The sequence below is a fragment of the Mobula birostris genome, chromosome X, assembly GCF_030028105.1.
Source record: "Mobula birostris isolate sMobBir1 chromosome X, sMobBir1.hap1, whole genome shotgun sequence".
Lineage (NCBI taxonomy): Eukaryota > Metazoa > Chordata > Chondrichthyes > Myliobatiformes > Myliobatidae > Mobula > Mobula birostris.
The window spans coordinates 42,508,786-42,535,686 of NC_092402.1; the positions used below are offsets into that span (position 1 = coordinate 42,508,786).

The 26,901-nt window shown below is 39.4% G+C and overlaps 1 protein-coding gene and 1 long non-coding RNA gene across 3 annotated transcripts in view; one reads left to right on the forward strand and one right to left on the reverse strand.

The window, feature by feature from the left end:
• Positions 1 to 309: 309 nt before the first annotated feature.
• Positions 310 to 5,670, reverse strand: LOC140191486 (uncharacterized). Its single transcript, XR_011883832.1, has 3 exons — positions 5,582 to 5,670; positions 4,318 to 4,340; positions 310 to 514 (listed from the first exon to the last, which is right to left on the reverse strand). It is a non-coding gene; the product is annotated as an uncharacterized lncRNA (long non-coding RNA).
• A 341-nt stretch (positions 5,671 to 6,011) lies between these two features.
• Positions 6,012 to 26,901, forward strand: part of kat2a (K(lysine) acetyltransferase 2A) — a 68,011-nt gene continuing 47,121 nt past the window's right edge. Inside the window, exons 1-5 of one of the 2 annotated variants that reach the window (XM_072249029.1) lie at positions 6,012 to 6,263; positions 11,826 to 11,949; positions 16,971 to 17,116; positions 22,136 to 22,225; positions 23,713 to 23,894. In XM_072249029.1, coding sequence (XP_072105130.1) covers positions 6,012 to 6,263; positions 11,826 to 11,949; positions 16,971 to 17,116; positions 22,136 to 22,225; positions 23,713 to 23,894 — 794 coding nt within the window. The remainder of the gene's footprint in view (positions 6,264 to 11,825; positions 11,950 to 16,970; positions 17,117 to 22,135; positions 22,226 to 23,712; positions 23,895 to 26,901) is intronic. The other variant, XM_072249030.1, reaches the window with a different exon arrangement.

Consider the following 26,901-nt stretch of genomic DNA (forward strand, 5'->3'; position numbering starts at 1 on the left):
TCTCTAATTTATTCAGTAGGGGCTCTGCATCTATTCAAATGACTGAGCATCCACAGCCCACTGGCATGGAAAAATATAAGGGCTCAATTCTTAGTACTTCTTAAGGAGAAAATGATTGACGCCAGACAAGACGTTGGAATTTTCAAACCATACAATACGGCAATAGTTGTATCAAAGTATAAAAATGTAGTAAAACAGATGAACTTTCATTTGTCAGGTTAAAATAGCAAAATTAGCTAGCTTTGGCATAAATAGATATGAGAAAATATGAACATAAAAAACCAATGCAGCCATTTCTTACACAGCACATTAGATTTTCTAAGCTTTAATTTGTTACACAAAAACAATTCATAAAAGTCATGTAAAAGGTTTCTAAAGAACACAAGTTTGAAAATCTGTCAATAACCACTGATGAAGTGGAACTTTAAAGCAGTTGCCAATCACTGCAGTTTTGCAGCAATTAATGACATTTCACTTTGACCTCGCCCTCATCTTCCTTCGCTTGAGCTTCAGCCTATTCAGGAATAGAAGATTTAGAATAAATTACAAGTTGCCAAGTGCAATTCCCCAAGATGAATACAACAGTAATAAAGTTTACAATTCTTTGGTTGAAGTATGATGTCTATATGCTGTAAAACAGAGACCATTCCCCTTCTTCCTTTCAATCTTATGCAATGAAGCAGTAAGACAAGCAGTACCCCTACTGCAGGTTGACGACTTTCATCAGAAATGGTTAGTTATGAGATGCAACAAGAACTAATAAAAAGCAAACAAAATAAAACTGACTTGATGAAAGACAAGGAAGTGTCTTGAGGTGGTATAAGTAAATGATACAAAAATAACAAAATTTACCATGCTCCAGTATGTTTTCATTAGTCAAGTGCTGAGGTAGTGTGACATTCCAAGGATAACCATTGTAGATAACAAGTGAACATATGTCATGGAAATTTCTCTACTCTTAAAATTATTAGTGACAGATAGACCTCAAAACATGTCCTTTTGCTCCAAACACATTTTTCTATTTAAAGTTTTTACTTTGCTGTACACCTGAAGTGAGGATATTAAAACATGCAAAGTGGATTAATATATTGGTTACAACATTCCTTCTATACAACTGAAAACTCATCTTAATCATTTATTATTGCTAAATGATTAGGTCTTAAAAGTGTACCAAGAGGCTATTACACCACAGGTGTGAGGGATGCAAAGGTATACTTTAAACTTAAACTTAGTGGTAACTGTCATAAAACATATTATAGAACAGCTACAAATACATTCTAACTATTCCTTATATACAAGATATAAATCCTTCTCTTAAGGCTAAATGGAGCAGGCAAGCCACACTGAAAAGTCTATTAGGCAGGTAATTGCTTCAAAGTAAAATTACCAAACTTATGTTTAAGCATATTCATGAAGGTTTGAAATGAAACTTGAAGATTTGTTTGGTGCTGCTTGTGTGATTTACCCCAAGATGTTAAGGTGGATGCAGCCCAGTTCATCACAGGCAAAGCCATCCCCACCCTTGAGCACATTAATACGGAGCACTGCCAGAAAATACCCACCATCCAGTCTGTTGGGGCGTATTCTGGAGTTATGAAATATAGCAAATATTAATTTCAACAGCAACCAGTCTTCAGATCTGAACGTCGATTGTAAATCGAACTTAAGATGCAGCTCAGAACAATGGTCTTCCTGGGCTAAGTTGTTTATATAGGCTAAATTGTTTCACCTGTGTGTACTCAGACAGCTGTGATTAACATTCATTCTGGGTATCTGGAGTGTTAGCACGAAGATCTACAGTTGAAGTCAGAAGTTTACATACACCTTAGCCAAGTGCATTTAAACTCAGTTTTTCACAATTACTGACATTTAATCCGAGAAAACATTCCCTGTCTTAGGTCAGTTGGGATCACTACTTTAAGAATGTGAAATGTCAGAATAATAGTAGAGAGAATGATTTATTTCAGCTTTTATTTCTTTCATCGCTTTCCCAGTGGGTCAGAAGTTTACATACACTTTGTTAGTGTTTGGTAGCATTGCCTTTAAATTGTTTAACTTGGGTGAAACATCTTGGGTAGCCTTCCACAGGCTTCTCACAGTAGGTTGCTGGAATTTTGTTCCATTCCTCCAGACAGAACTGGTGTAACTGAGTCAGGTTTGTAGGCCTCCTTGCTCGCACAAACTTTTTCAGTTCTGCCCACAAATTTTCTATCGGATTGAGGTCAGGGCTTTGTGACGGCCACTCCAATACTTTGACTTTGTTGTCCTTAAGCAATTTTGCCACAACTTCAGAGGTATGCTTGGGGTCATTGTCCATTTGGAAGACCCATTTGCGACTGAGCTTTAACTTCCTGGTTGATGTCTTGAGATGTTGCTTCAATATATCCACATAATTTTCCTTCCTCATGATGCCATCTATTTTGTGAAGTGCACCAGTTCCTCCTGCAGCAAAGCACCTCCACAACATGATGCTGCCACCCCCATGCTTCACAGCTGGGATGGTGTTCTTTGGCTTGCAAGCCTCACCCTTTTTCCTCCAAACATAACAATGGTCATTATGGCCAAACAGTTCAATTTTTGTTTCATCAGACCAGAGGACATTTCTCCAAAAAGTAAGATCTTTGTCCCCATGTGCAGTTGCAAACTGTAGTCTGGCTTTTTTACAGCGGTTTTGGAGCAGTGGCTTCTTCCTTGCTGAGCAGCCTTTCAGGTTATGTCGATATAGAACTCTTTTTACTGTGGATATAGGTACCTGTCTATCTGTTTCCTCCAGCATCTTTACAAGGTCCTTTGCTATTGTTCTGGGATTGATTTGCACTTTTTTGCGCCAAAGTACATTCACCTCTAGGAGACAGGATGCATCTCCTTCCTGAGTGGTATGACGGCTGCGTGGACCCATGGTGTTTATACTTGCCCGTTATTGTTTGTACAGATGAATGTGGTACCTTCAGGCATTTGGAAATTGCTCCCAAGGATGAACCAGACTTGACATCATTTTCTGACCTCAATCCGATAGAAGATTTGTGGGCAGAACTGAAAAAGGGCGTGAGAGCAAAGTGGCCTACAAACCTGACTCAGTTACACCAGTTCTGTCTGGAGGAATGGAACAAAATTCCAGCAACATACTGTGAGAAGCTTGTGGAAGGCTACCCAAAATGTTTGACCCAAGTTAAACAATTAAAAGGTAATGCTACCAAATACTAACAAAGTGTTTGCAAACTTCTGACCCACTGGGAAAGTGATGAAAGAAATAAGAGCTGAAATAAGTCATTGTCTGTACTATTATCCTGGCATTTCACATTCAATAAAGTAGGGATCCTAACTGACCTAAGACAGGGAATGTTTTCTCGGATTAAATGTCAGGAATTGTGAAAAACTGAGTTTAAATGTATTTGGCGAAAATATATGTAAACTACTGACTTCAACTGTAGGTGTTTGAAAATTATATGCAACTCAAAGGAAGCATTATAAATAGGTGATTTAATGTTGCATCAGGGAGCCTTTCTCCAGAGTGACTCCAAATACTGTCAGCTTGTGTGCTAAATAAAGACTTTTCACACTAGCTTTCGTTGACAGTCATAACACAGTCCATGCCCTCGTCTTGGTACTACCATCAGACAGGAGGCATGGAAGCCTTGGGTCTCACACCGCCAGGCTCCTGAACCAGCGATAACTTAATTCACCTCTACTCTGAACTGATTCTACAACTTCCAGACTCACTTTCAAGGATGCTTCAACTCATGTATTATTTTTATTTGCAGTTCCCTTTTTTGCACAATGGATATTTGTCCACCTTTATCTGTTTATGTAGGTTTTTTGTAAAGTTCTATTGTATTTCTTTTCCCTGTAAACAGCTGCAAGAAAATGAATCTCAATGTAGTATAACATATGCAAGTTATATATAAACTTCAATTGCATCACTTTCAAATTTGACAACTTTCCCTTATTAATAGATTGCCTTGGTAAAGTTGAAAATGAGATCAAGTTATGACAGTTTCTGCTGTTTTTGCTTTAACCTTCCTGAGATTCATTTACTTAGAGCTCTATTTTCACCATGCTTGCTATAAGAAACTTCCCAATTTGTCAAGCAAAGTGAAGCTATGTCAACTGCCACAATCAACTCAGACTGGTAACTGTGTTCTGGTTATTTAGAAGATCAAATTATCCAAAATTATGCAGAAATAAAGGATAAAACAAATACTCACCATTATTATAAAATCAGGTTAATTTAAAAATGAAGATAACACTCCCCTAAGCATCACCTACAAGTAAAATAAATTTAATTTGATCTGGGAAAAAAATTAGACTTATACAGACCTCCGCATTCTTTTCTTTCTCCACTGCAGAAGAAAAAAAAAATTAGTTTTCATTAAATTCACTTTCTACAATGTTGGTAGATTTACACTTTTTAAAATGTCAGAATCAAAATTCACTTTTCCACAACTTCTGATAAATAGCAGTTGCATAGAAACCTGTTCAGTAAAACAGAAGCTGTTGCAGATGGGAGTGCATTTTACTTGGAGGTCAGTGACCAGAAGTCTTCCGCAGGAAACCGTTCTGGGAACCCTGCTCTTCGTGAATACTACAAATAACTTGGATGAGAAAGTGGAAAGGTGGATAGATGACACAGAGGTTGGTGGAGTTGTGGATAGTGTAGAAGGCTGTATGCAGGTTACAATGAGACATTGACAAGCAGGGCTGAGACGTGGCAGATGGTATTCAACCCAGAAAAGTGTGAAGTGATTCACTTTTGAAGGTCAAATTAGAAGGCAGAATACCGGGTTAATGGCAGGAATCAGAGCATAGTTTAAGTGGATAGCCAGATACATTTTACCAGGGTTGAAATGGATAATATAAAGGGCATAATTTTAAAGTGATTGCTCATAAAGTATGAGGGAAGGGTGTAGGAATGTCAGAGGTATATTTTTCTTCCAGTGGTGGATGCATGGACACACTGCCAGGGATAGTGGTAGTGGCAGATACATTAAGGACATTTAAGATGGGCACATGGACGATAGAAAAAAATGGAAGGCCATGCCGGTGGGAAGGGTTAGATTGATCTTACAAATTTCTGTGAAAACCCATGTTTATTTTAAAAAAATAAAGGGTATCAGAACCAAAAACGTACTTCCCATTCTCCACCAAGATAATTACTCTACCTAAAAGTACGTTTTTTCCCTCCTGCCTGGATGCAACATCAACAGCTTTCCTCCGGCCACAGCCAGTTTTTTGGGAGTTAAGCAACTACGACTGGAGACCTATAAATTCGAGGAAGGGCAGGCTAGAGGTCGACCACATGCTGCAGAGGACCAGATCTGAGATTTGTTTAAAATTAACTACTAATCCAAATTTAATCAGTTAGGCGCGCGCGTGTGTGTGGTTCAGAGAATTCCCTTTTCCAAATGTTGACTGATTCACGGGTCAGTAAGACAGCAAGAGACTCAAACCCACAATGTGCCACGGCCCTCAACGCAAACATGACAGCCAAGACCAATTCTTTCCCCAGCACTCCACACTCTCAAAGCCTATATTATTTTTAATCACTATGCTTTAATTTACCGCTTGGTGATGAATTACTCACCTTCGCCCTCATGGCTTTTCAGGAGCAACACCGGTGCACATCCCAGTCTTCGCGCCTAGCAGGCGAATATACGCATGCGCCGAAGTGGCTACGGCTAAAAACGATCACACCCGTGATACATTGCAAATCATATTAAGGACTGCTGAAGACCGGATATTTGCAAAATATTTGTATATACTTAAAAGTTTCATCATAATTTAATACTTAATTGAGTTTTAGTTTGCTCGTGTGAAATTAAAGATGATAAAACAAATTGCCATATGTAGGATATCAGCCCGCTACCATCCTGACTCATGTGGGGTGGGCCACACGAGTAAGGGGTATCATTTCCTAAAATGATCCTCGCATTACGCCGAGTCAGTAACGCTTCCAGCGGGTTGAGAAGGGTAAACTACATTTCCCAAATAGTGACGCGCGCTGCGCATGTGCAATGGCATCCTTGGCGGTTTCCATGGCAGAGGGGGGCACGGTGATGGCGGAGGCAGCGCAACCCTCACAAGGCCGGGCTCAAGTGCCTTTTCAGTCGCAAGCGGTAGCCTCGCCTGCCGCCCCGAGCCCGGCCGATCCTGCCCGGCCCGGTGCAAGCAGTAGCCAGCAGCGTACGGTTCAGCGCAAGGCCCAGGTTCGCGCTTTCCCGCGGGCCAAGAAATTGGAGAAACTCGGGTTTTTCTCAGCGTGCAAGGTAAGGAAGAGTGGCGGCGGCGGTGTGACTACCCGGCCCAAGATTCGTGCTGCCTCTGTAGTCTCGGGTTCTGTCGCCTTTTTAACGTATCTCCATTAACAAGAAACACACCGATCGTTTAAGAAGTGAACATTCCAGGTAGTGCATTAAAAAAAAGCATCCTTCTTTCATTATACAGTCACTGCCACTCCCACAATAACCCTGGGATTACGCATGACCACCTGGGCGAGGCTGCATTCAGCACAGGACACCAACAAAAACATTGTATTGTGCTTAAGAAAATCTCGGATACATTGCTTGCAGAATGCTTTGGCTTGGAACAATGTGTTGACTTGATAAGAAAAAATAACTTGCAATTTAAAATTAGTGTAAAATATTCCGAGAGTTGAGAGGTGACTGATTGGGAATGACCGAAACATTAATGGGTGGTAGATTCTGAAGTAAGTATGTTTCAGATATTGGGCGAGAGACGACATGAAGAGGATATTTAAGGGTGTTTGAGCACGCAAGCAGTTCTATGCACTGTCAGAAGCGTTCATGCCTCACTTGCCCCAGGCCTAATCTCTTTCGTGGCAGTCCCCCAGGGCCCTCAATTGCCTGATATTAAAAAAAAATGTACTTTAAATGCCCCTAATGCTTTAACCTCCGCAACCTTCTGGGGTCCAGGATTTCAGAGATTCACCACTCCTTGTGAGAAGTTGTTCTCACACATCTCAGTTACAAGTTTAGGGAGCAGTCACTTAAAGCTATGTCCATTTGTGGAAACATCTCGACATCCACTCTATCACGTCCCTTCGGGATCTCATATGCTTCAATAAGAGCACTCTTCATTCTTCTATACTTCAGGGAATATAGATCTAGTTTCATTAATTGCCCATGATAGGACACCTCTCTCATCAGAGGAAGTGGCTGAATGAATCTCTTCTGGATTGCCTTCAGTGCAATCTTTAACTAATCTATCCTTCCTTACAGTACCCTAGGTATGTTCTCATCACATCAGTACACCTATACAATTGTAACACTATTTTCCCATTTCTAAGTTCCAACATTCTTGCAGTAGTGGCCAACATGCCATTTGCCTTCTTAACTTGCTGCACTTGCCTGCTTATGATTTGTGCACACGAACATTTAGATCCCGCTGTAGTTTGCTCATCTGCAAACTTTCTGCATTTGGATAGTCTCCATTTCTGCAAGTCATTGAAGTGCGTGACCTCACATTTTCCCACAAACTTAATTTGACAAGTTCTCATCCACTCTTTCAATGCATCTGTATTGTGTTGGAGAGTCCAAATATTCTTATTACAGTGTGGTCTCCCTCTTATTTTTGTACCATAAGCAAAATTGGATACCTTACACACTTCCCCCTACTGAAGACATTAATATAAATTATTGAGGTCATTCCATTAAATGTATCCTTCAAGCCTGAAAAAGACCTGCTTATTTTTCTCTCTTGTTTATGTGATAACTAATCTTCAGTTAGGCATCCTGAAGCACACTGGAGAGAAATACCACTTCTGAGAGAAAACAGAATTACAACTATTTTAAATGAATTTTTCTAGTAAACTAGCTTACTGCCCATTTCACTTGCTGGCATTTTTGGCAGCTATGAAAGTCCTGCATCTCCTTGATGGTATTCAGGGCTTTCTTCATCATGCCAGTAGCTTCCTCTCGGTTTTCATTACTGTCAGTTGTGCAATTCCCAGTTGGAGACTCAGGAAAACCATTGCACACAGATGTAGAAGGATTTTTCATTGCTGTTTCCATAACAGGTTTGTTTGAACAGTCAAGGTTGTTAACCCCGAGCTGAACCGCTGAACCTGGAGGATGGGTGGACCGCTCTTAGTCTAGCCTCTCCACCCTTTGACGTGTTTGGCCTACCAAGAGCCAAAGCATAAGGCCAGCTGAGCACTCCAGGTCTTTGAGGTGTATGAGCCTTCTAACCATGACAAGGTTGTGGTGCTCTTGAAGGTTTTCCAGTAAAGGCTGGAATATCTCTATTAATTTTCTTTTCACTAAATTGCATTTTACTATGCATTTAATGTAAAGTCATTGGCAGAAAAAAAAACTGTTTTCAGTTTAAATTATTTGGTATTGGGAGATTTAACTAACGCCAGAACATGTAAATGAGAAGATTTACTTTTCTACCATATTTTGGCATATCCTTATATATTTCTTAATAGATTTCTTTTTAAGTGTTGTCTCCTTTGTAATTCAATGGAAATGTGGTGACCAGTTTGTACACAGTAAAATCCTACAAACAGTAATTAGTTCAAGGAAGTGATAATCTATTGTACTTTTGGTTGAAATGTGTTGGAGTCAGAGCACTACAACACAGAAACAGGCCCTTTGGCCCATCTAGTCCATACTGAACTATTATTCTGCAGAGTCACATCAACCAACACTTGGATCATAGCCCTCCATACCCCTGTCATCCATGTACCTATCCAAACTTCTTTTAAATGTTACAATCAAACCCACATCTACCACTTTCGCTGGTAGCTCGTTCCACACTCTACCTTCTGAGTGAAGAGGTTCCTCTGAAATACTTAATCTTTTACTCTTAACTTATTGTCTGTAGTTCTAGTCTCACCCTCTGAGTGAAGAAGTTCAAATCAAGTCGAGTTTATTGTCGCTTAATTTTATACATGTACATAACCATATAATGCATACAGAAATGAGACCATGTTTTTTCAAACCAGGGTATAAAGCACTGTAGTACGCATAACGCATATGAAGGTAAGGATAAAATCTACAGATGAATCTCACAAACAAACTAAAGTGCATGAATATTAAATATTGTGATGCACGGAACAGATTAACCAGTGACATTTCGAATACAATGCAGCCGGGAGTTCAGAAGCCTAATGAGAAGAAATTGTTTCTCAAACTAACTGTTCTTTTAATGCATTGGAGTCTCCTGCCTGATGGTAGAAAGACAAAGAGGATGCTGGATTGATGGGGGGGATTCTTAATAACACCAAGGGCCCTGCGTATGCAGCGCTCCTGATGAATGTTCCCAGTGGATAGTAGGGAGACCCCTATGATCCTCTCAGCTGTTCTTGCAGTCCTTTGTAGGGACTTCTAGTCCGATGCTCGGCTGCTCCCGTACCAGATGGAGACGCAACTTCACACAAGATGCTGTCAATATGCTCCAGTAAAATGCAGTTAAGATGGGGGGAGGGGGAGCCTTGCTTGCCTCTATCTTCTTGGGAAGTGGAGGCGATGCTGTGTCCTGTTCAGGGAGATAATACTCAGGGACCAGGTGAGGTCATCCATGATGTGAACTCCCAGGAGCTTGGTGCACTTAACTCTCTCTATGGAGGAGTAATGTATTCACAGAGGGGGATGGTTCATCTGCTCCTTCCTGAAGTCCACAACGATTTCCCTTGTCTTCTTCGTGTTCAGGCTTGGGTTGTTCTTCTCACACCAATCCACCAGTCCCTCCACTTCCTTGCTATACTCCATCTCGTCATCGTTCTTGGTAAGGCCAACCACTGTTGTGTCATCCGCAAACTTGATGACACGGTTTGAGCTGGATATTGCAATGCAGTCATGTGTCAGTAGTGTGAACAGCAGCGAGCTGAGCACACAGCCTTAGGGAGTACCAGTGTTCAGTGTAATGGGACGAGAGGCGTTGCTTCCCGCACGGACTGACTTGGCCTTACTGTTAAGAAGTCCAGTATCCAATTGCACAGGGAGGTGTTGAGACCCTGTGAGAACAGTTTCCCCACCAGTTTCTGGGGTTTAACCCTTAGGTTCCCCTTAAATATTTCACCTTTCACCCTTAACCTATGATCTTTAGTTCGAGTCTCACCCAACCTTAGTGGAAAAAGCCTGCTATGTGTATACCCTATCCATACTTCTCATTTTATATACTTATATCAGCTGTTCCCTGATTCTCCAAGGAATGAAGTCCTAACCTATTCAACCTTTCCCTACAACTCAAGTCCTCAAGTCTTTAAGAACTAGGGGACACTCCAGTAAATGTTCTGTACTCTTTCAATCTTACTGATATTTTTGCTGTAGGTAGGTGATTGGAACAGCACATAATACTCCAAATTAGGCCTCACCAATATCTTATACAATTTCAATATAATATTCCATCTCCTGTACTCAATACTTTGATTGCTGAAGGGCAATGTGCCAAAAGTTCTCTTTATGAACTTATCTACCTACAACACCAATTTCAAGGAATTATGCACCTGTATACCAGATTCCTTTGTGGGAGAAATTGTTCTGTGATGTTTTATGTCTGCATAAATTATCACAGATTTTTGACATCATATAGGGAGTGGAGGAATATGGATCATGTACTGACATAAGAGATTTAGTTTCAGTTGTGTTTGGCATAGAGACTGAGATAGGGTGGGGAAGTAGTATCATCTTAGAAATTTGATCATATCATAAGTTTTAAAAGCATCTAACTAGGGAATTCAAATGAATTTTCTCAATAGGTTTAGTTTCACTTGTTTAGTAGGAACATTTCGAGAAACAAGGTTGTATGTTTGAAAGGAAGGCAGTGTGATTGCCCCAGAGAAATAGCATCGTGGTCAAAGAGATTACATGAAGAAAGGAAGATAAGGTCCCCATTACACCACTGAATCAAGGAGAATACTCAGCAAAATTCCTTGGAGCAACCACAGATTGTTAAGTGGAATGGAATGTGAGAAACTATCTTTACAATGGGAAAAGAATAAAACCTAAAGGCCATTGAAGTTCCTCAGAATTGAATTGGAGCAGTGGAGGAGAGCCTAAGGGATAGAAGTGAAGCATAGCAGGGTGACAAAAAATATTCCCTGAAATGAAAGTGAATTATTACAAACCAGCAGTAGTTAATGAACGGAACATGTATGGGCGGAGGAGGGGGGGGGCAACTGAAAACTCATTTTGGAGAATCTTACAATCTTTGGGGTTATCACCAGTAGGGCAAGAAAGAATGAGGGTGAAAATGACTTATGAAAATGGGGCATGTATTAAATTAAGATAGTTTAGATTTATTGGCATTCTGCTGAAATAAACATGCAGAATTAATGCAGAGCAATAAATTGCCAGAATAGTTACTGACTTTACAAATTTCTGAGGCATCTGTTGTGGAATTAACCATATTTTTGCTACATTGTCCTTACTTAAGCCTATCAACCCTGCTGGGGCATAGGCTGCCGACAGCAGCTGCCAGAATCTTGTGTCCTGGGCCAGCTTTTCAAGTTCTCCCCAGGTGTATCCCATCTTTTTGGTGTATCTTTCCTCTCCCAGGAATGAGGTCTGTGAAGCTTCTATTTGCGTTTCTGTAGCTCTGGGTTTTTACTGGATGGGGTTGCTAGTCCCATGTCCAACCCTCCTCACAGCTGGGCTTAGGACCTTCCATGGTGGAGTTTTTGATACATTGGAGTTACGATATTTTTCATATTTGTAGCAATTCCTCTTCTGGAGGTGAAAAACAGTATATTCCATCTTACAACTTTCCAAAGAAAACTGCATTGTATTTGGAATATACAGTAAATCGGCGAGTTCTATGTTTGATAAAACATTTTTAAAATAGAATTTTATGTAAATTCTCTCTAGGTCAATGATACCTGTAAGTGTAATGGCTGGAAAAATCCCAGACATCCTACAGCCCCAAGAATGGAAATTCAACAGCCAGCTGTCAGCCTGAGTGAGCCCTGTCGCAGTTGTGGACACACATTAGGTAACTATCATTGTCGATGGCAATTTTACCTTCATGCTTTAAGCTATTGTGGGAATTGGATAATTTTATCAGTTTGGCAGATGCTTAGTTAACTCTGGGGTTAGAGTTTAACTTGATGCCTGTGCAATGAAGAAGCACTCAAGTACTCATCTCCAGAATTTAATCCTTAAGTCCCTCAATATGGAACTTCATCTGAAGGTGTTGAGGCTTTATGTCAAAATTTGATAAGCCTTGTAACATATCGATTGTCTTTGCTGCATCGAAGATATACATTTATTTTTAAAGTCTTTAGATTTTTTGGTTTTGGGCAACACTGCAAGACCAGTACTTTATTGCCACTCATAGCTCCCTGAAGTGACCAAATCAAACCAAACTCAAGTTAATTGCTGCTTGTGACCTTACGGATTAGTTATACTTGCATGATGTGCCCTCACTCTAGTAATGTGGCTCCAAAGGTCGAGGATGTGTATTCGATCCTTTATTAGCAATTAGTGAACATACAATCTTGAAGTGATGAAACAAGTGTAAGCTAAGTGTAACTGAGCATTACTGAGCAGTCAGCAAAAGACATCTGCTGCTCCCCAGCTACTACAAAGTGTGACAAATAAAGCACAAGTACGTGACTTATTCCCTTTGCTTTTACCATGACCTCACTCGTGACCAATTACCATAATACACATAATAAACGTGCAACCCAGTACAATGCAGATAGAGAACAGATGCATGGCTCCTACAGTCATTTTGATGGTGTGGGTTTTTATGTAGGAGCCCTGTATCTGTTCTCTATCTGAATTGTATTCTACGTTCTGCATTTGGTTTGGTTTGGCCAAACAAAACTAAAACAATTGTCGCTGCCTGTTAGCCTATGGATTTGTTATACTTGCATGCCGCGCCCTTACTTCAATAATGTGGCTCCAAAAGTCGAGGATATATATTCAATCATTATAGCAATTAGCAAATGTACAATCTTGAAGTGTAAGATAAGCATAATTGAGCATCATTGAGCGGGCTGCAAAAGATACGACCTCTGCTGGTCCCAGCTACTACAAACTGTGACGAACAAAGCACAGATATGAGACTTATTCCCTTCGCTTTTACCATGACCCCACTCATGTGACTAGTTACCATAATAAATATAATAAATGCGCAACACAGAATACAATGCAGATCTAGAACAGATGCATGGCTCTTACATTCCAGCTCCATAATTATTATACTAGAATAATTACATGAAATCTCTACATTTACACAAATGTCCTTTTTTGGTAAGCAGTCTATACTGGATTGTGATCTTCTGACAAAGCAGGTTGTTCCTCTTGACTGCAGTCAGGAAAATCTGTCTTGAATCGCTGCTGCCAAAGCTCATCTAAGCGCAAAACTGAAATCCTGTTAACTGTCAGCTGTCTGAATGTAGACTCTTCCACCACCATGGTCTCTTTTCAATGGCCCATTATCATTCTAACCCAGCATTGTTTTGATTACATAGGGTCCATCATTAACACTGCGAATCACTTGCAGCGGTTCCAATGTCTTAGGCACAGCTCAATTTCTGACTCAATTTCCAGGAAATGAATGTGCTTCGGGTCAGACCATTCCTGACGAGGAATATTCTCTTTGTTGACAGGCACATGTTCCTGCGTATAGATGTTAGGCAGTTCACAAAAGTTTTCACTACCTAAGCCAGCCACTTCCAATCCTGAAACAACGTAGCTACTCACAACCTTCTCTTGACCCATCGTGCATAAGAGAACACGCGTTCCTTTTCCTGTCAGGTTGAGCTTGTTCATGAGGCTCGCTGTGTAGAGCACTGCTGTACTTCCTTGATCTATGAAAGTATAAGTAACCACTGTCTTGTTACTGTTCTTAGACTTCATTTGAAATGGAATTATAAGAAGCTTACAGTCATGATCATCAGCCTCCATAAGGCTGTTAGATACCAGGGTGGTACTCGTTGCAGTGTTTGCTTTATTCACGACTTGTTTTGAATCGGCACCCTTTTCATCAGTTCCAGGCTCAGATGTGGCTTCAGTTTCCAGAGTAGCTACAGTAATGGCAAAACTGCTTCCTTTAGCTTGAGAATAAATTTATGATCCAGTTTTGTTCACACCTTTACTTACTGCTGGCAATATAGCATTATATTTTTTTCCCCAAACACTGGGTGTGTAGCAATCTTTACTTTCAATAAAATCAACAGTATCTGTGAAAGTAACCTTACGATTGTGCCTTTCTTGCAATTTATAGATAGTCGATCTCCATTTTTCCCAAAGTTTATCAAGCGGTTTATTCACAACAATCCTCATTAGCAGGCACATCCAACTCACGTATGTCCTGCATGTCTTCCATGGCATTGCAACAGCCTCTTAGAGAAAGAATATAATCTTGAAGAGCTTTCATGTCTTCTGATTTGATATGTAGCTATGAAAGAGCCTTTTCCGTGTAGGCTGCAGCAATTTTGTGCTCATCACTGAGGTGTCTTTGTAGTAGAGCTTGGGCCTTTAGATATCCTTGCTCTGGGCCAACTGGATGGCAACTTTTGACAAGCTCTCTAGGGTAACTTCCAGTGAACTGTTCAAGAAAATAGAGATGGTTACCATAATTATCCATCTTGCCTCTAATGTTATTCTTGAAAACCCTCATGAATGAATAATACTGCGATATGATCGCCATTGAAAATTTGAATCTCGCTTTTAGGCAGAGGTGTTGTTGCATCACTATGCTTGTTATTTCCTTTTGTGTCTTTATGGCGTTCAGTGTGGCATTTAGACCATTATCATCTATAACACAAGTGTCATCATACTGTAAATCAATGTCCTCAGAAGCAGCTTGTGCTATTGGATATGGCATAGCTTCAGAGTGCCTCCTTGGTACAGGCTGAAAGTGAACACCCTGAACTGTCCCTTGGGGTTCAAACTCATGGCTCATAGACCTTTATTCCTTAAATGTATCCACATTGACATTGAGTATGCTGGATTTTCTCTCTTCCATGTCAACATAGGAACTCTCACCATACAGCTGTCCTGCTGGAGCATGTTTAGCACCCACAGCACTTGAAGCCCTTAGCACTTTTAACTGTTCTTTGTCTCTCCAAAGCGGTTCCCTTTTTTCTTCCAATGTGTGTTTGTCCCTCAATATTATCTTGTGTATAACTCAGCTAAATCAGCCTCCATTCTAATACGTGCTGATGAGGTATCAGATGCATAGGACGATCTGCTAGCAATAGAACATGCTGCGTGCACATTAGATGCGCTGCCTTCAGCTTCATACATAGTCACAGCTTGTTCTGTGGCTTTATAAATATTTTCATTTCCTCCAGCAATCTGATCTTCAGTATCATATGTTTCTTTACTTTCTATCTTGTCTTGACTTCAAAGTCACTGCTTCCAACTTGACTCGTGTTGTTTTCCAAGTGCACGACCCAGACAAAACAGCAGCAATTCAATTCAGCTTTCGATAATGGAAGTACTTCAAATCAGCATTTCAACAGAAGGGTTCAACTAGTCAGGCAAACACCACTTTCAGTTTTTGGTCCCCAATTGGACCATTCAAAACTGTGTTTCAAACCAAAACACACAGCATGAGCCAACAAAAGGCCGTTACTTGCCACAAGCTGCTCTAGGCTGCAGTGTTTCTAATTTCACGGACACGTCCGAATGCTGATGTTCGTTTGGTGTAACTGTCGAAAACTTCCTGACAGAATGTAGCGACCAAACCAAAACCAAAACAATTGCCGCTGCAGGTGACCATACGGATTTGTCTCCAAAAGTCGAGGATATGTATTCAATCCTTTATTAGCAAATAGCAAACATACAATCTTGAGCGTATGCAAGTGTAAGCTAAGTGTGATGGAGCGTTATTCAGCGGTCAGCAAAAGATGCAACCTCTGGTTCCTAGAGACTACAAATTGTGATGAACAAAGCACAGATATGTGACTTATTCCCTTCGCTTTTACCATGATCCCACTCGTGACTAGTTACCATAATAAATGCGCAACACAGAATACGATGCAGATAGAGAACAGATGCATGGCTTCTACACTCCCCTTAGGAGACTGGTGAATTACAGTGTCTTTCTGGTGAAGGTACCCCGGCAGTGCTGCTGTGGAGTGAGTTCCAGGAATTAGACTTTGTGGAATTGAAGGAATGGTGATATGCTTCCTATATGAGTGGTGTGTGACATGAGGGAGAAGAAATTGTAGACATTTGTGTTTCCATGCCCTTATCCTTCTCAGTAGTAGGATTTGGGTGGTGCAAGGTGAGTAAGTAGTGCATTCTGTAGAAGTTACTCGGACCATCAATAGTACACCAAAGGAAGAAATGCTGAGGGTGGTAAATGAGGTTCAATCAAGTGAGCTGTTTTGTTGTGGGTGGAACTGGACTCTTGAATGTTGTTGGAGCTATTTTCATCCAAGTAAGTGGAGAGCATTGCATCACAATCCCGATTTCAGCCCTTCAGATGGTGAAAAGATTTTCGGGTACAAAGTTATTCACTTTGACAGGATACACAACCTTTGATCTGTTTTTGTAGCTACAGTATTTATGTAGCTAGACCACCTGCGTTTCTGGTTATTGGTGATCCTCGGAATATTTATGATAGTGGACTTGACAGTGGTGAATCCATTGAATGTCAGGGCTAGGTGCTTATTCTTTAGTTGGAGATGACCATAGTCTGACACTTCAGTGTTGTATCCGCAAATATCTGAATGTTGTCTAAGTCGTAAGGAGTACAGATAATCATTTTCTGAGGGGGTGCAAATAGGAATGAACATTGTGTAATCATTGAGTATCCCCATATCCTGATTGTTTGATGGAAGGGAGTTCAGTGATGAAGTACCTGAAGCTGGCTGGAGCATTGAGGGTGTTCCTTAGGTGGGATGATTGAATTCTAAAAGTCGCAACATGACAATTAAATGGAAGTTGTTTTTTGAAATAAGATCTAGTTTTACAATAGTAGAGATCTGAACAAACTTTTTTTTAGCTTTAATGTTTGGATTTGTGATATTTTGTAATTTATTTGACCATTAGCAGACCATGTTTCTCACCTGGACAATGTTTCTGAAGATGAGATTAACAGACTACTTGGGATGGTGGTGGATGTGGAGAATCTGTTCATGTCCGTTCACCAAGAGGAGGACACTGATACCAAACAAGTGTATTTTTATCTTTTCAAAGTAAGTCTAATTTAAGTAAAACAATGCTTTGGCTGATATTATTTGTATGGTCTGAAAAAATAGAACAATAGTTCTTGTTAACTTGGAAAGAAGTGTTCGTGCTCAGCTTCCTTTGCAAAATCCGCAGGGTACACTGTGATGACACCAGTGTGTTGTGGGAATTGATTTGTGTATATATGAAAAAAAATTAGCAATTAATACATTGAGGTACTAAAATAAATCCATAATTATCCATTAATTTTTTGAAATATTGAATGTTTTTGAATGAGTATGCATGTACGTAACATTGTTCTTAGTTTCTATTTAAGGAAGGTGGGGGTGGACGGGGGAAGAAGGACCCAGAATTGTTTTTAGTCTGAGGAAGTACTTAGAAGTTCCTTTTTGATGTGCAGTGGCTGGTACAAAGTAAGGTGTTGTGCTCATGTGGCAATGTCTCACAAACGGCAATGATAAATGACAAAATATATGCTCTTGTTTCAGTGATAAATGTTGTCCTTTGCTGAGATGAACTGTAGTGTTTAGGTATTGCAGCACGTTTTTAACATAGATGTGAGGGCTTGTTCATGACTTAGTTTTCTTGCACACCCCAGTAGTAGTTTGAAATTTCAGCCTAGAAGATCTGTTTGTATTTTTTGATAACTGAATTTATAACTTAACTGATTAGAGAGGTATTGCTGAGCCACGGCAAGAGGTAAATGCACTGGAATTAAATGAAGTCAGAATTCAAAGAGCTGTTTGAGGTAACAGATTTGGAAATTCTGATGTGTGGAAAAGAAAGGAATTAAGTTTAAATCTGATCTTGTTTAGTTTTTGTCCCTACTTTAAGGTAGGATTATTAGTGGGAAAGGAGATGAATTTTAGTATTCTGGACGCATGAAGTAGATGCTTTGGTCTAGGGAGAAAAGGGTGAAAGAAGGCTTGAATGAGATTTAAACACTCATGATAAAAATGGATGTAAATGTAGGATTTGAGAGCTATTGATGTTATTCTGTATCCTATAATTTAAATCAAAAAAATTTCATGTCAGAAAGCTGAAATTTGTGCAGTGTATTATTAATGAGGGCAATGAAATAAAACAAAATTTGGCTATTTAAAAAATTCTGGAAAATTCCTGTTGTAGGATATGTGACTTTGTAATCCCGAACATAAATTATTTTGGGCAAATATATTAATGGTCTAATCCAGTGGTTTCCAAACTTTTTTGTGTTACCACCCCCCTTCGAGAATTTATTTAGACATACAGTGCGGAATAGTCCCTTCAAGCCACACCACCAAGCAACCTGTGGACACCCCCCCCCCCACCCCCGCCAGATTTAACCCTAACTTAATCATGGGACAAATTGCAATGGCTAATGACAATTAACCTCCTAACCAGTATATCTTTCGACTGGGAGGATCTACACACTCCTTACAGGTGACATCAGAATTGAACACTGAACTCTGCCCCTAGCATTAATAGTGTTGTGGTAATTGCTATGCTACCATGGCGCCTATGGGACTTAATTTTTTTTTACCGCTGTGATAACTGTATTTAATGATTTGTGTAACCGATCACTTTTTTGCAACAAGGTGTTATCTGTGAATTACACAGTGAATGCTAAATATGTTAGGTACATCTTTTTTTAAAGAAATTAATAAACTCCACGATGATGTCGTGTCATTGATGGTGCCCCATCTGTTGAACAAGCAAGAATGTTGGTGAACATAATGTACTTGAAAAATTGTTCAACAACCCAAAATATTGACTCCCTCTTCTTACCTGTTTCTAGTTCCCTTGCAATTAACAACTCTTGAAACATGCTTTCATCTTTTATGAAGCAAACATAACCAAAAAGCAAAGATTGGTTGCCTGGCAAAGTTGATTCATCCAACTACAAAGCAAATTCTTTTGTCAAGTATGTGGCATGATGTGTCTTCAACATTCTCAGACATTTTGTCAGTTCGCCTTTGAACAGAGTTATCACTGTGCAGAATTGCTTTAATTACACTGGGCAGCAAATTTTTTTAGAAAGTGTTGCTTCTTAGAATTTTTTTTGGTTGTGATAGACTGCTTGAAGCTGAACACATAACTACATTGTATACATACATATAATACATGTATGATGTAGGAATTTGGAGAAACAAAATTAATTTTTATTGCACTTAATTTCATAACGTTGCTAATACTTTGCAATAATTCAGCTAAGCTAGAAATGTTTTGTTGATGATTTTCATTTGTATTCAGATTCTGAGGCTTCTTGTTTAAATGCCCAACAATAATCACCCAGCATTAATGGATTCCTGTTGTTCTGATCCCATTTCTCCATGACCACAATTGTCTGGCAAAACCTTTCGCCATGCTCAGCACTGACAGCGCTAAGACTTGCAGGGAAGTCTAAATGGGAATGCAAAAATGCACTTCGTAGTTTTGTCTGCTGGAAGTATGTTGTCAACCAGCTGCACGTGGTTTGGTGCTCTATAGTTGCCAAGAAAATTTTCAACAACATCCTTGAATGCCTTCCATGTGATTACCTGTCATTGATGACCTGTTTGATTTGTGGACCAACAAAAATGCCTTCCTTAGTCTTGGCATCAGTTATTCTGGAAACATCTGTCTCAAATATCAAAATCCTTCACAGAAATTTTTGTGCCTGGTGAGAGCAGATTCCATCCTTGCAGTCTTGAACCCCGTAATTCTGCTTTTGCCTTTGACAAACCCAAGTCTCTGGCCAGGTTATTTAACTTAGATTGAGTTATCAGATGAGGCTTACTCAATAGAAAGGGTTCAAAATCTGTATCAGCATCAGTGTCATTTTCTATTCCTAGCTCATGCATCATGGTATCTTCGTCTGCCAAATCTAGACTCCATGTCTCTGGTGTCTTCGGTACTGGAAGATTATTGTCATGCAGCACAGGTCTCATGGCTGAAGGGAGATTGGGCTATTCAATGGATTTCTTGTTTTTAGCAGAGAAACCAGACACACTAGTCAGGTAGAAGTAACAGTCTGTCACACGATCCTTCTGCTCTCGCCAAATCATCAGGGCAGCGAACAGCATTGACTTCCGAGTACCTCTGAGCCAAGCGCTAAGATCAACAGTGCATGTTGCGCAACAAATGTAAGGAGCCCAGGCTTTGTCTTCGTTGCCAATTTTACACTTAAAGTAGAGCTCATGGGCTTTCTTAATAAGAGAAGTCAGGATCTGTCTTTGAGATTTAAGCATATACTCACCACACACAAATATAACAGAAAGTATCATGGCTGTTGCAACATGGGCGAAACATTTTGCTATGACAAATACTCCTGAAAATACAACTATTTTTTTTTATAATGAGTGCACACAATATGCTATGCATGTAGAGCATGCACATCAACATGATTGCAAACTGATATATGTGTAAACACAATGCAGAGGATGGTGTGTGTGTGTGTGTGTGTGTGTGTGTGATGCTTTTATAGCCCTTATGAAACCTGCCCTCCATGCAGCATCCACTCTGCCTAAATATTCCCAGCCATGCCTGGACAAGATAGAAAACTTAACAAATTTACATTGTGGGCAACATTTTAATTGACTTGAATTATGAATTGAAATAACAAATACAGGCGATTTTTTTTTTTTAATAGTGTGTGATTGGGAAATGTCATGGTGATTTTCATGATCAGCAGCCCAAAATCCATAAGATACACCCAAAAGTATTCAGGAAGCAAAATTTTTGTTATCCAGTGTTATTTGGTCTGGTGGCTTATGCAAATCCACACTCAGAACCTCCCTTACTTCTGGTAGAATTAGCTCTCCAATTGTATGGAGCTTCCCAGATTCAGCAATGAGCGATGAAATGTTGTATGAAGCACACAAACTATCACTATTTTGTTGTGAAGTGCTGGCAAACGTGTTTTGAAGTGTTTTCTGTTTCTGAAAGTTTTCATGAAATGACTGAAATAAGTTAAGTTCTTATTTGCTTTATCAGAGTATATTCTCTTCAAATGTTCAAGGAGCCTGCACAGTTTCTTTGCCTCATTTGAAAAAATCTTTTTACACAACAGACACACCAGCTGCTGTTAGTTGCTTGGTGCTGGTATAAATCCATGCTATACTGACTACACTTCTTTATCACTTGGTCTGCTTCTACCATTTTTATTGTGGATTAGTGACCACGGTCAATTGCCTATTGTCTCAAGTCCAACCACAAGTGCTGCGATCAATAAAGGTAAAGTTTTGATGTTGTGATAGGTTAGGCAAAGCCTGACTCTGCCTGAAGTGGGGCAGTGATATCTTGTTTGGGCTGTGGGCTAGAGAAATAATGGTCAAGACCATTTGAAAGGGCAGATTCTGAACTTTACCTCATTGAACACCATATCCTAATTCATAGGAATTTCATCACTGCCTGATTAGACTATGGGAATCGTACTAGATTACACTGTACTACAGTAGTGAATGACAATAATGTAGGGACCGGGCTTGGAAATAATGTGATTTCTTTAGTCCATATTTATCATGATATGCCAAATACAAATATGTCATATTGCTTTTCAACAACTATAATGTGCTTTGAGCAAAGTCTAAGACAACGGTGGGTTAGCAAAGGATGAGATGATTACAGGATCATTGTAATCAATTATGAGGCTCTGAGGAATAGATGCTTATAATAAGCATTCATTTCTTAAATTAAGCCTGTAGTCCCTCAGCTCCTCCCCTTGCTACTGAGTGCCCCCCCCCCACCGCCCCCTTTATCTTTATTGCCCTTTAGAAGCCCACAGGGGGTTAATATTGTCCACTTTGGGAACCACTGGTCTCTAATCAAACCCAATGAGTTTGTTTTTCCTCTGTTATTGTACATTGAGAAATGCACAATTTGTGTATTGACAATCAATTGGAACTCTATAACAATAATAGTGTTGAGAGCTTGAAAGTCATGCAACATTTACAGCTACTGAAATATTTCAGCACAATGTGTTTTGCAAGCTAAAAATGTACCCCATTTTAATCATTCTTCTGCATGTTGAAAAAGATAAGTAGCTGACACTTTTTCTTTCTTGTTAGCTTGTACGAAAATGTATCTTGCAAATGGTACGTCCTGTTGTGGAAGAAAAGTTGGGAAGCCCTCCATTTGATAAACCAAGTATAGAGCAGGTGAGGTTTTAATATTAGAAACTTAAGTGAAATTGTAGTTTAGATTATAAGTGAAGAAGGAAATAATTACAAACTTTATGTCTTGTTCTTTGGTTCTTTAGACCAGATCATCAAATTCTGATCTGGTCATCATTACTTGGACATCTTCAATCTAACTATGAAGTTCTCCCTTTTTGACTCTTCTGTGTTGGTCTCCACATTGTGGTGGTGGTGGAGGGAGGGATGGTAATGAGCAAAGTAATACTCGGATAATTCAGCGCTTGAGTTTTAAAAGTCAGAACTTTACAGACAGGAGTTGAGTTAGGGATGTAGGAAATACCAAAGTTGGAACATCTGAATTGGATATGCTGGAGATATGAGTGCCATACTTTGTACAGAAAATGAGTTTGTATATTGCTTATCATATACCTCTGATATAGCAAAGATTTTCAGAACTGTGTAAGCATGAAGTACAGTAATAGGGATGGGAAAGGTTTCAGTAAAAGCCCAAGCTGCTGAAAGCCCATGCATCGTTGGCACCATCTGCACTGCCACACATTTTGTGGCTGTGAGTCTCCTGAGGCCAGATGCTATTCTGGATCTTCTGCCCATTGCAGTGAGCCATGAGCAACAGGGCTGCAGTGTGGGCCCCAAAGCTCAGTCCACAGACTGCCCAGACAAATTGTGCTATCAGAGCCAGTTTAGCTGTTTACAAATGTCTATGTTCATTAGGGACATGTGAAAATAATTAAAAAGTAAAAACAGAAATTTATAGCATAGAAAACTAGCATTAATTAAAAACAATTCTCTGAAGTTTTATACATAAAGCTGTCAGTGTATTCTGGTTGTTGCTTTGCTAATCTAGTGAAGATGGTAGCCTTTGTAGTTTTCAACAGCCTCTGGATTTGATGACCTTGAATGAAGAAACCTTATTGGATTATACGTTGGGGCACACCAGCAATCTGAATTATTTGGTATCTTTATCTCAGCCTGGGTTTACTATCTCATCAAAAGCCAACAGATCTGAATGTGCTCCACTCCTTCAGTTTGGCACCAAACATTTGGTCTTGGTTATGTACTTTAGTTTCAGTTTGTATTCATAACAGTCTATTATTTTTAATTATTACTCAGATATTTATATTGTTGCAGTAGAAGCAGATGTTGGGCAAACTAGTATTGCATCAGCCTGAATAGCGGGGGGGGGGGGGGGGGATGGAGGTGGATTATCCACTGAGTCTGTCAGATAAATTATTCTTTATAAATGAGCTCTAGGCTACAAAATAGCTCAATTTATTATATTTTTGCTGGTAGTTAAATTATTCATTCTGGACCCTCAGAAGTTAAAATTGAACCCAATGAGTCTTACCAATTCCACAAGATGATGTTCTCTGGGTGATATTACAGGAAACAAAAGGAAAGTTTTGCTTTAGGGGGAAGGCTTGAGAATAAATGAATATAAATGTATCATAATTATTGTATTTAAATCTTTAATATTCTGTTTCTACCAGGGAATTCTAAATTTTGTTCAGTACAAATTCAGCCACATTCCTGCCAAAGAAAAGCAGATTATGTATGAACTTTCCAAAATGTTTCTGCTTTGTTTGAACTACTGGAAACTGGAAACTCCTTCTCAATTCCGGCAGAGGTCCCAGAATGAAGATTTTGATGCGTACAAAGTTAATTATACCAGGTATTGGAGTATCACAAATTGGTTTATGAGGAGGTTCTCTCACTGTTTTTTCCTTTTGTTCTACTATATAATAAAAAAGACTGTTAATATAAGGGAAAGAAACTTTGTAAAAGGGTTAAATTGACTGAACTGTGAAGTTTTTATTAAATCATGGTAAGTATGGTTTCAGCAGAATTTTTTCCTATAACCTTTTGATTTTGGTTTTGCCCTGATTGATGTCAGAAATGAAACTGCTATGGTTACCATTTATTTAACATGGGTATATTCGAGAAGGATGATCTAAGACCTAATGGGGTATGGTAATTTTGCAAAATAAGTACAAGATTTTGTCTGAGGCATGGCATTTTAGTTTAATTGGTGTCCTTGGATGTGTAAGTAGGTTCAGCATGACCTCCTGTTATGGTCTGACAGAGAGGGAGTTAGGAAACTATTATATCTTCTGACATGGTGTAAAGTCTGGTATCTTTGTTTCCAAGTGCTCATTGGGAACTGTTGCTTTGTTTCTAATTCATCCTTTTGAATTTTAAAAAATTATTTTAAAATGGTAAGATTTAAAAGGCTTGATGGGAATAGTTTAGGTTTTTGTAGATAAACATAGTATTTCTCAGCTGTCAATTTATCAGAAATATGGCTTTAATTTTTAATATTTTTTCTTTAAGTTGATTATGGTAAGGTGTATTAGTTGACATGACTGTATCATAATTCAATGTAAGTAAACAATTATAGCAGAAAACTTGTCCCTCAAGTCTTTTACAGTATTCAGCAAGTTTGTGGTTGATTTAGCTCTATTTTTTCTGTCGATGCCCCACAATCATCGATTCCCTATAATCCAGAAATTGTCTACTTTGGCCTTTTATACATTAATTACAGACAATGATTAGTGTATAATGGAGGTCATTCAGCCCACTGTTTGTGCTTTTCAGAAAGGAGCCTTCTAGTACTTGATCGGTACCTATCCACTTAGTGGCCACTTTATTAGGAACATATGTACACCTTGTTAATGCAACTATCTAGTCAGCGAATCACATAGCACCAGCTCATTGCATAAATGCATGCAGACATGGTCAAGAGGTTCAATTGTTGTTCAGATCAAACTTCAGAATGGAGAAGAAATGTGATCTAAGTGACTTTGAATGATTGTTGGTGCCAGACCGGTTGATTTGAGAATCTCAGAAAGTGCTGATCTCCTGAGATTTTCATGCAAGGCAGTCTCTAGAGTTTACAGAAAATGGTGCCGAGAAACAAAAAAATACATCTAGTGAGCAGCAGTTCTGTGGGTGAAAATGTCTTGTTAATGAGAGAGGTCAGAGGAGGATGGCCAGACTGATTCAAGCTGACAGCTAGGTGACTGTAACTTGAATAAACATGTGTTACAGCAGTGGTGTGCAGAAGAGCATCTTTGAATGCACAGCAAGTTAAACCTTGAAATGGATGGTCTATAGCCACAGAAGACCACAAACATACACTTAGTGGCTACTCTATTAGGTACAGGAGATACTTAATAAAGTGGCCTCTGAATGTATATAGACGTATTTAGCACGTGATGAGAGTTTCAGCTTGTTCCACTCTTAGGGGCATTGCATTCCATACCTTTTACAGCATCGGTGTGGAAAAAAATTTCCCATCCTGCCTCCAATTCCCCCTATCACTGATTAAAATCAATATTGCTTGGTTTTTAAATCAACTGCTAAAGGAAATTGGTCCTTTTTTCCTACTTGGAGCTTTTACAATTTTCACACCTCCACACAAGGCTCTCCATAACCTCTATTCCAAAGGCTTATGCAATTTTCCTAGTGGCTACAGTTTTCTAGTCTTTGCTGCATACCTTTAAATCTTCTCTGTAAACTCACTAGTGCAATGCATTTTTATTAGTTTTTAGAGATTGTGTTCACAGTGCTCCTTCAGTAAACATTTCCAAAAATTCATAACCCTCAGAAAAGAAATTCTTCCTTGTGTCTCTCTTCATTAGGTGATCCTTTTTAAGTAAGATTCTCCCAAAAGGGGAACAACATTTCCCAGAATGCACCACATCTCGCACCTCTGCCCCTCACATCCTTCTGAAATTCCTGATTTACTTTACTATGTCCTCTCAGAATATTGTATCTTTCAGTAAGATAATGCAAGATTACTGTCAATAGGTGGTTCCTAGTTGACTGGATGGGCCAAAGGCTTGATTCCATTTTATTTCTCTATGATTTTATTTGACTCCAAGATCATCTTCCATTCTGCTAAGCTCAATGAGTATAGGTCCAGTCTGCTCAACCATTCATCAGAAAACGACCCCAGTGTTAGGGAATTAACCTAGTGAACACTTTTTGAGCTTTTTCCAAGGTAGGTATCAGCCTCCTTAAATCATGAGACCAAAGCAGTACACAGAATTCCATGTATGATCTCACCAGAACCTTGAGCAATTGTGATATGGTAAAATTGGAGTCGTCATATGGTGAAAATCATGTCAATTGTGCCTCCAGCTGGATGGAATCAACAGTGCGATTCAGGAAGTGACTCTTCAGCTTTAGAAGCTGTTTTAGGGGGAGTTTGCAATTATTTTCTCTGTGGTTGACATCACCAAGACCTCTTTGTAATTCGCACAACTGGATTTGTTTTCTTTCTTGGAGATGGTCAAAACTGTAACATCACTGTGGTGCCTTCCAGATGTTGTTGACAAATTTGACAGCCTCGTCTACAAGTCCAGTCATCTAGTTATTGCCCCAATAGTTGTTTCAATCTTCCTTATCGTAATACTGCATGAAGCTACAACTGTCTTTCCATTGGAGGAGAGCTATGCTACAAGGCAAATGAGAAACTGTTCAACCTATATTTGTTCCACTCAGGAGGCAAAGTCACTCCAACTTTTACCATTGAGCTGTAGTACCCAGGTGGTTTTTGTGTGTATGTTTATTGTAGGGTGACTTCCAAGTTATTGCCGAGACACAAGGGACTGCAGATGCTGGAATTTAGACCTACAATTTGCTGGAAGAACTTAGTGGGTTGAGGAGCATTTAAG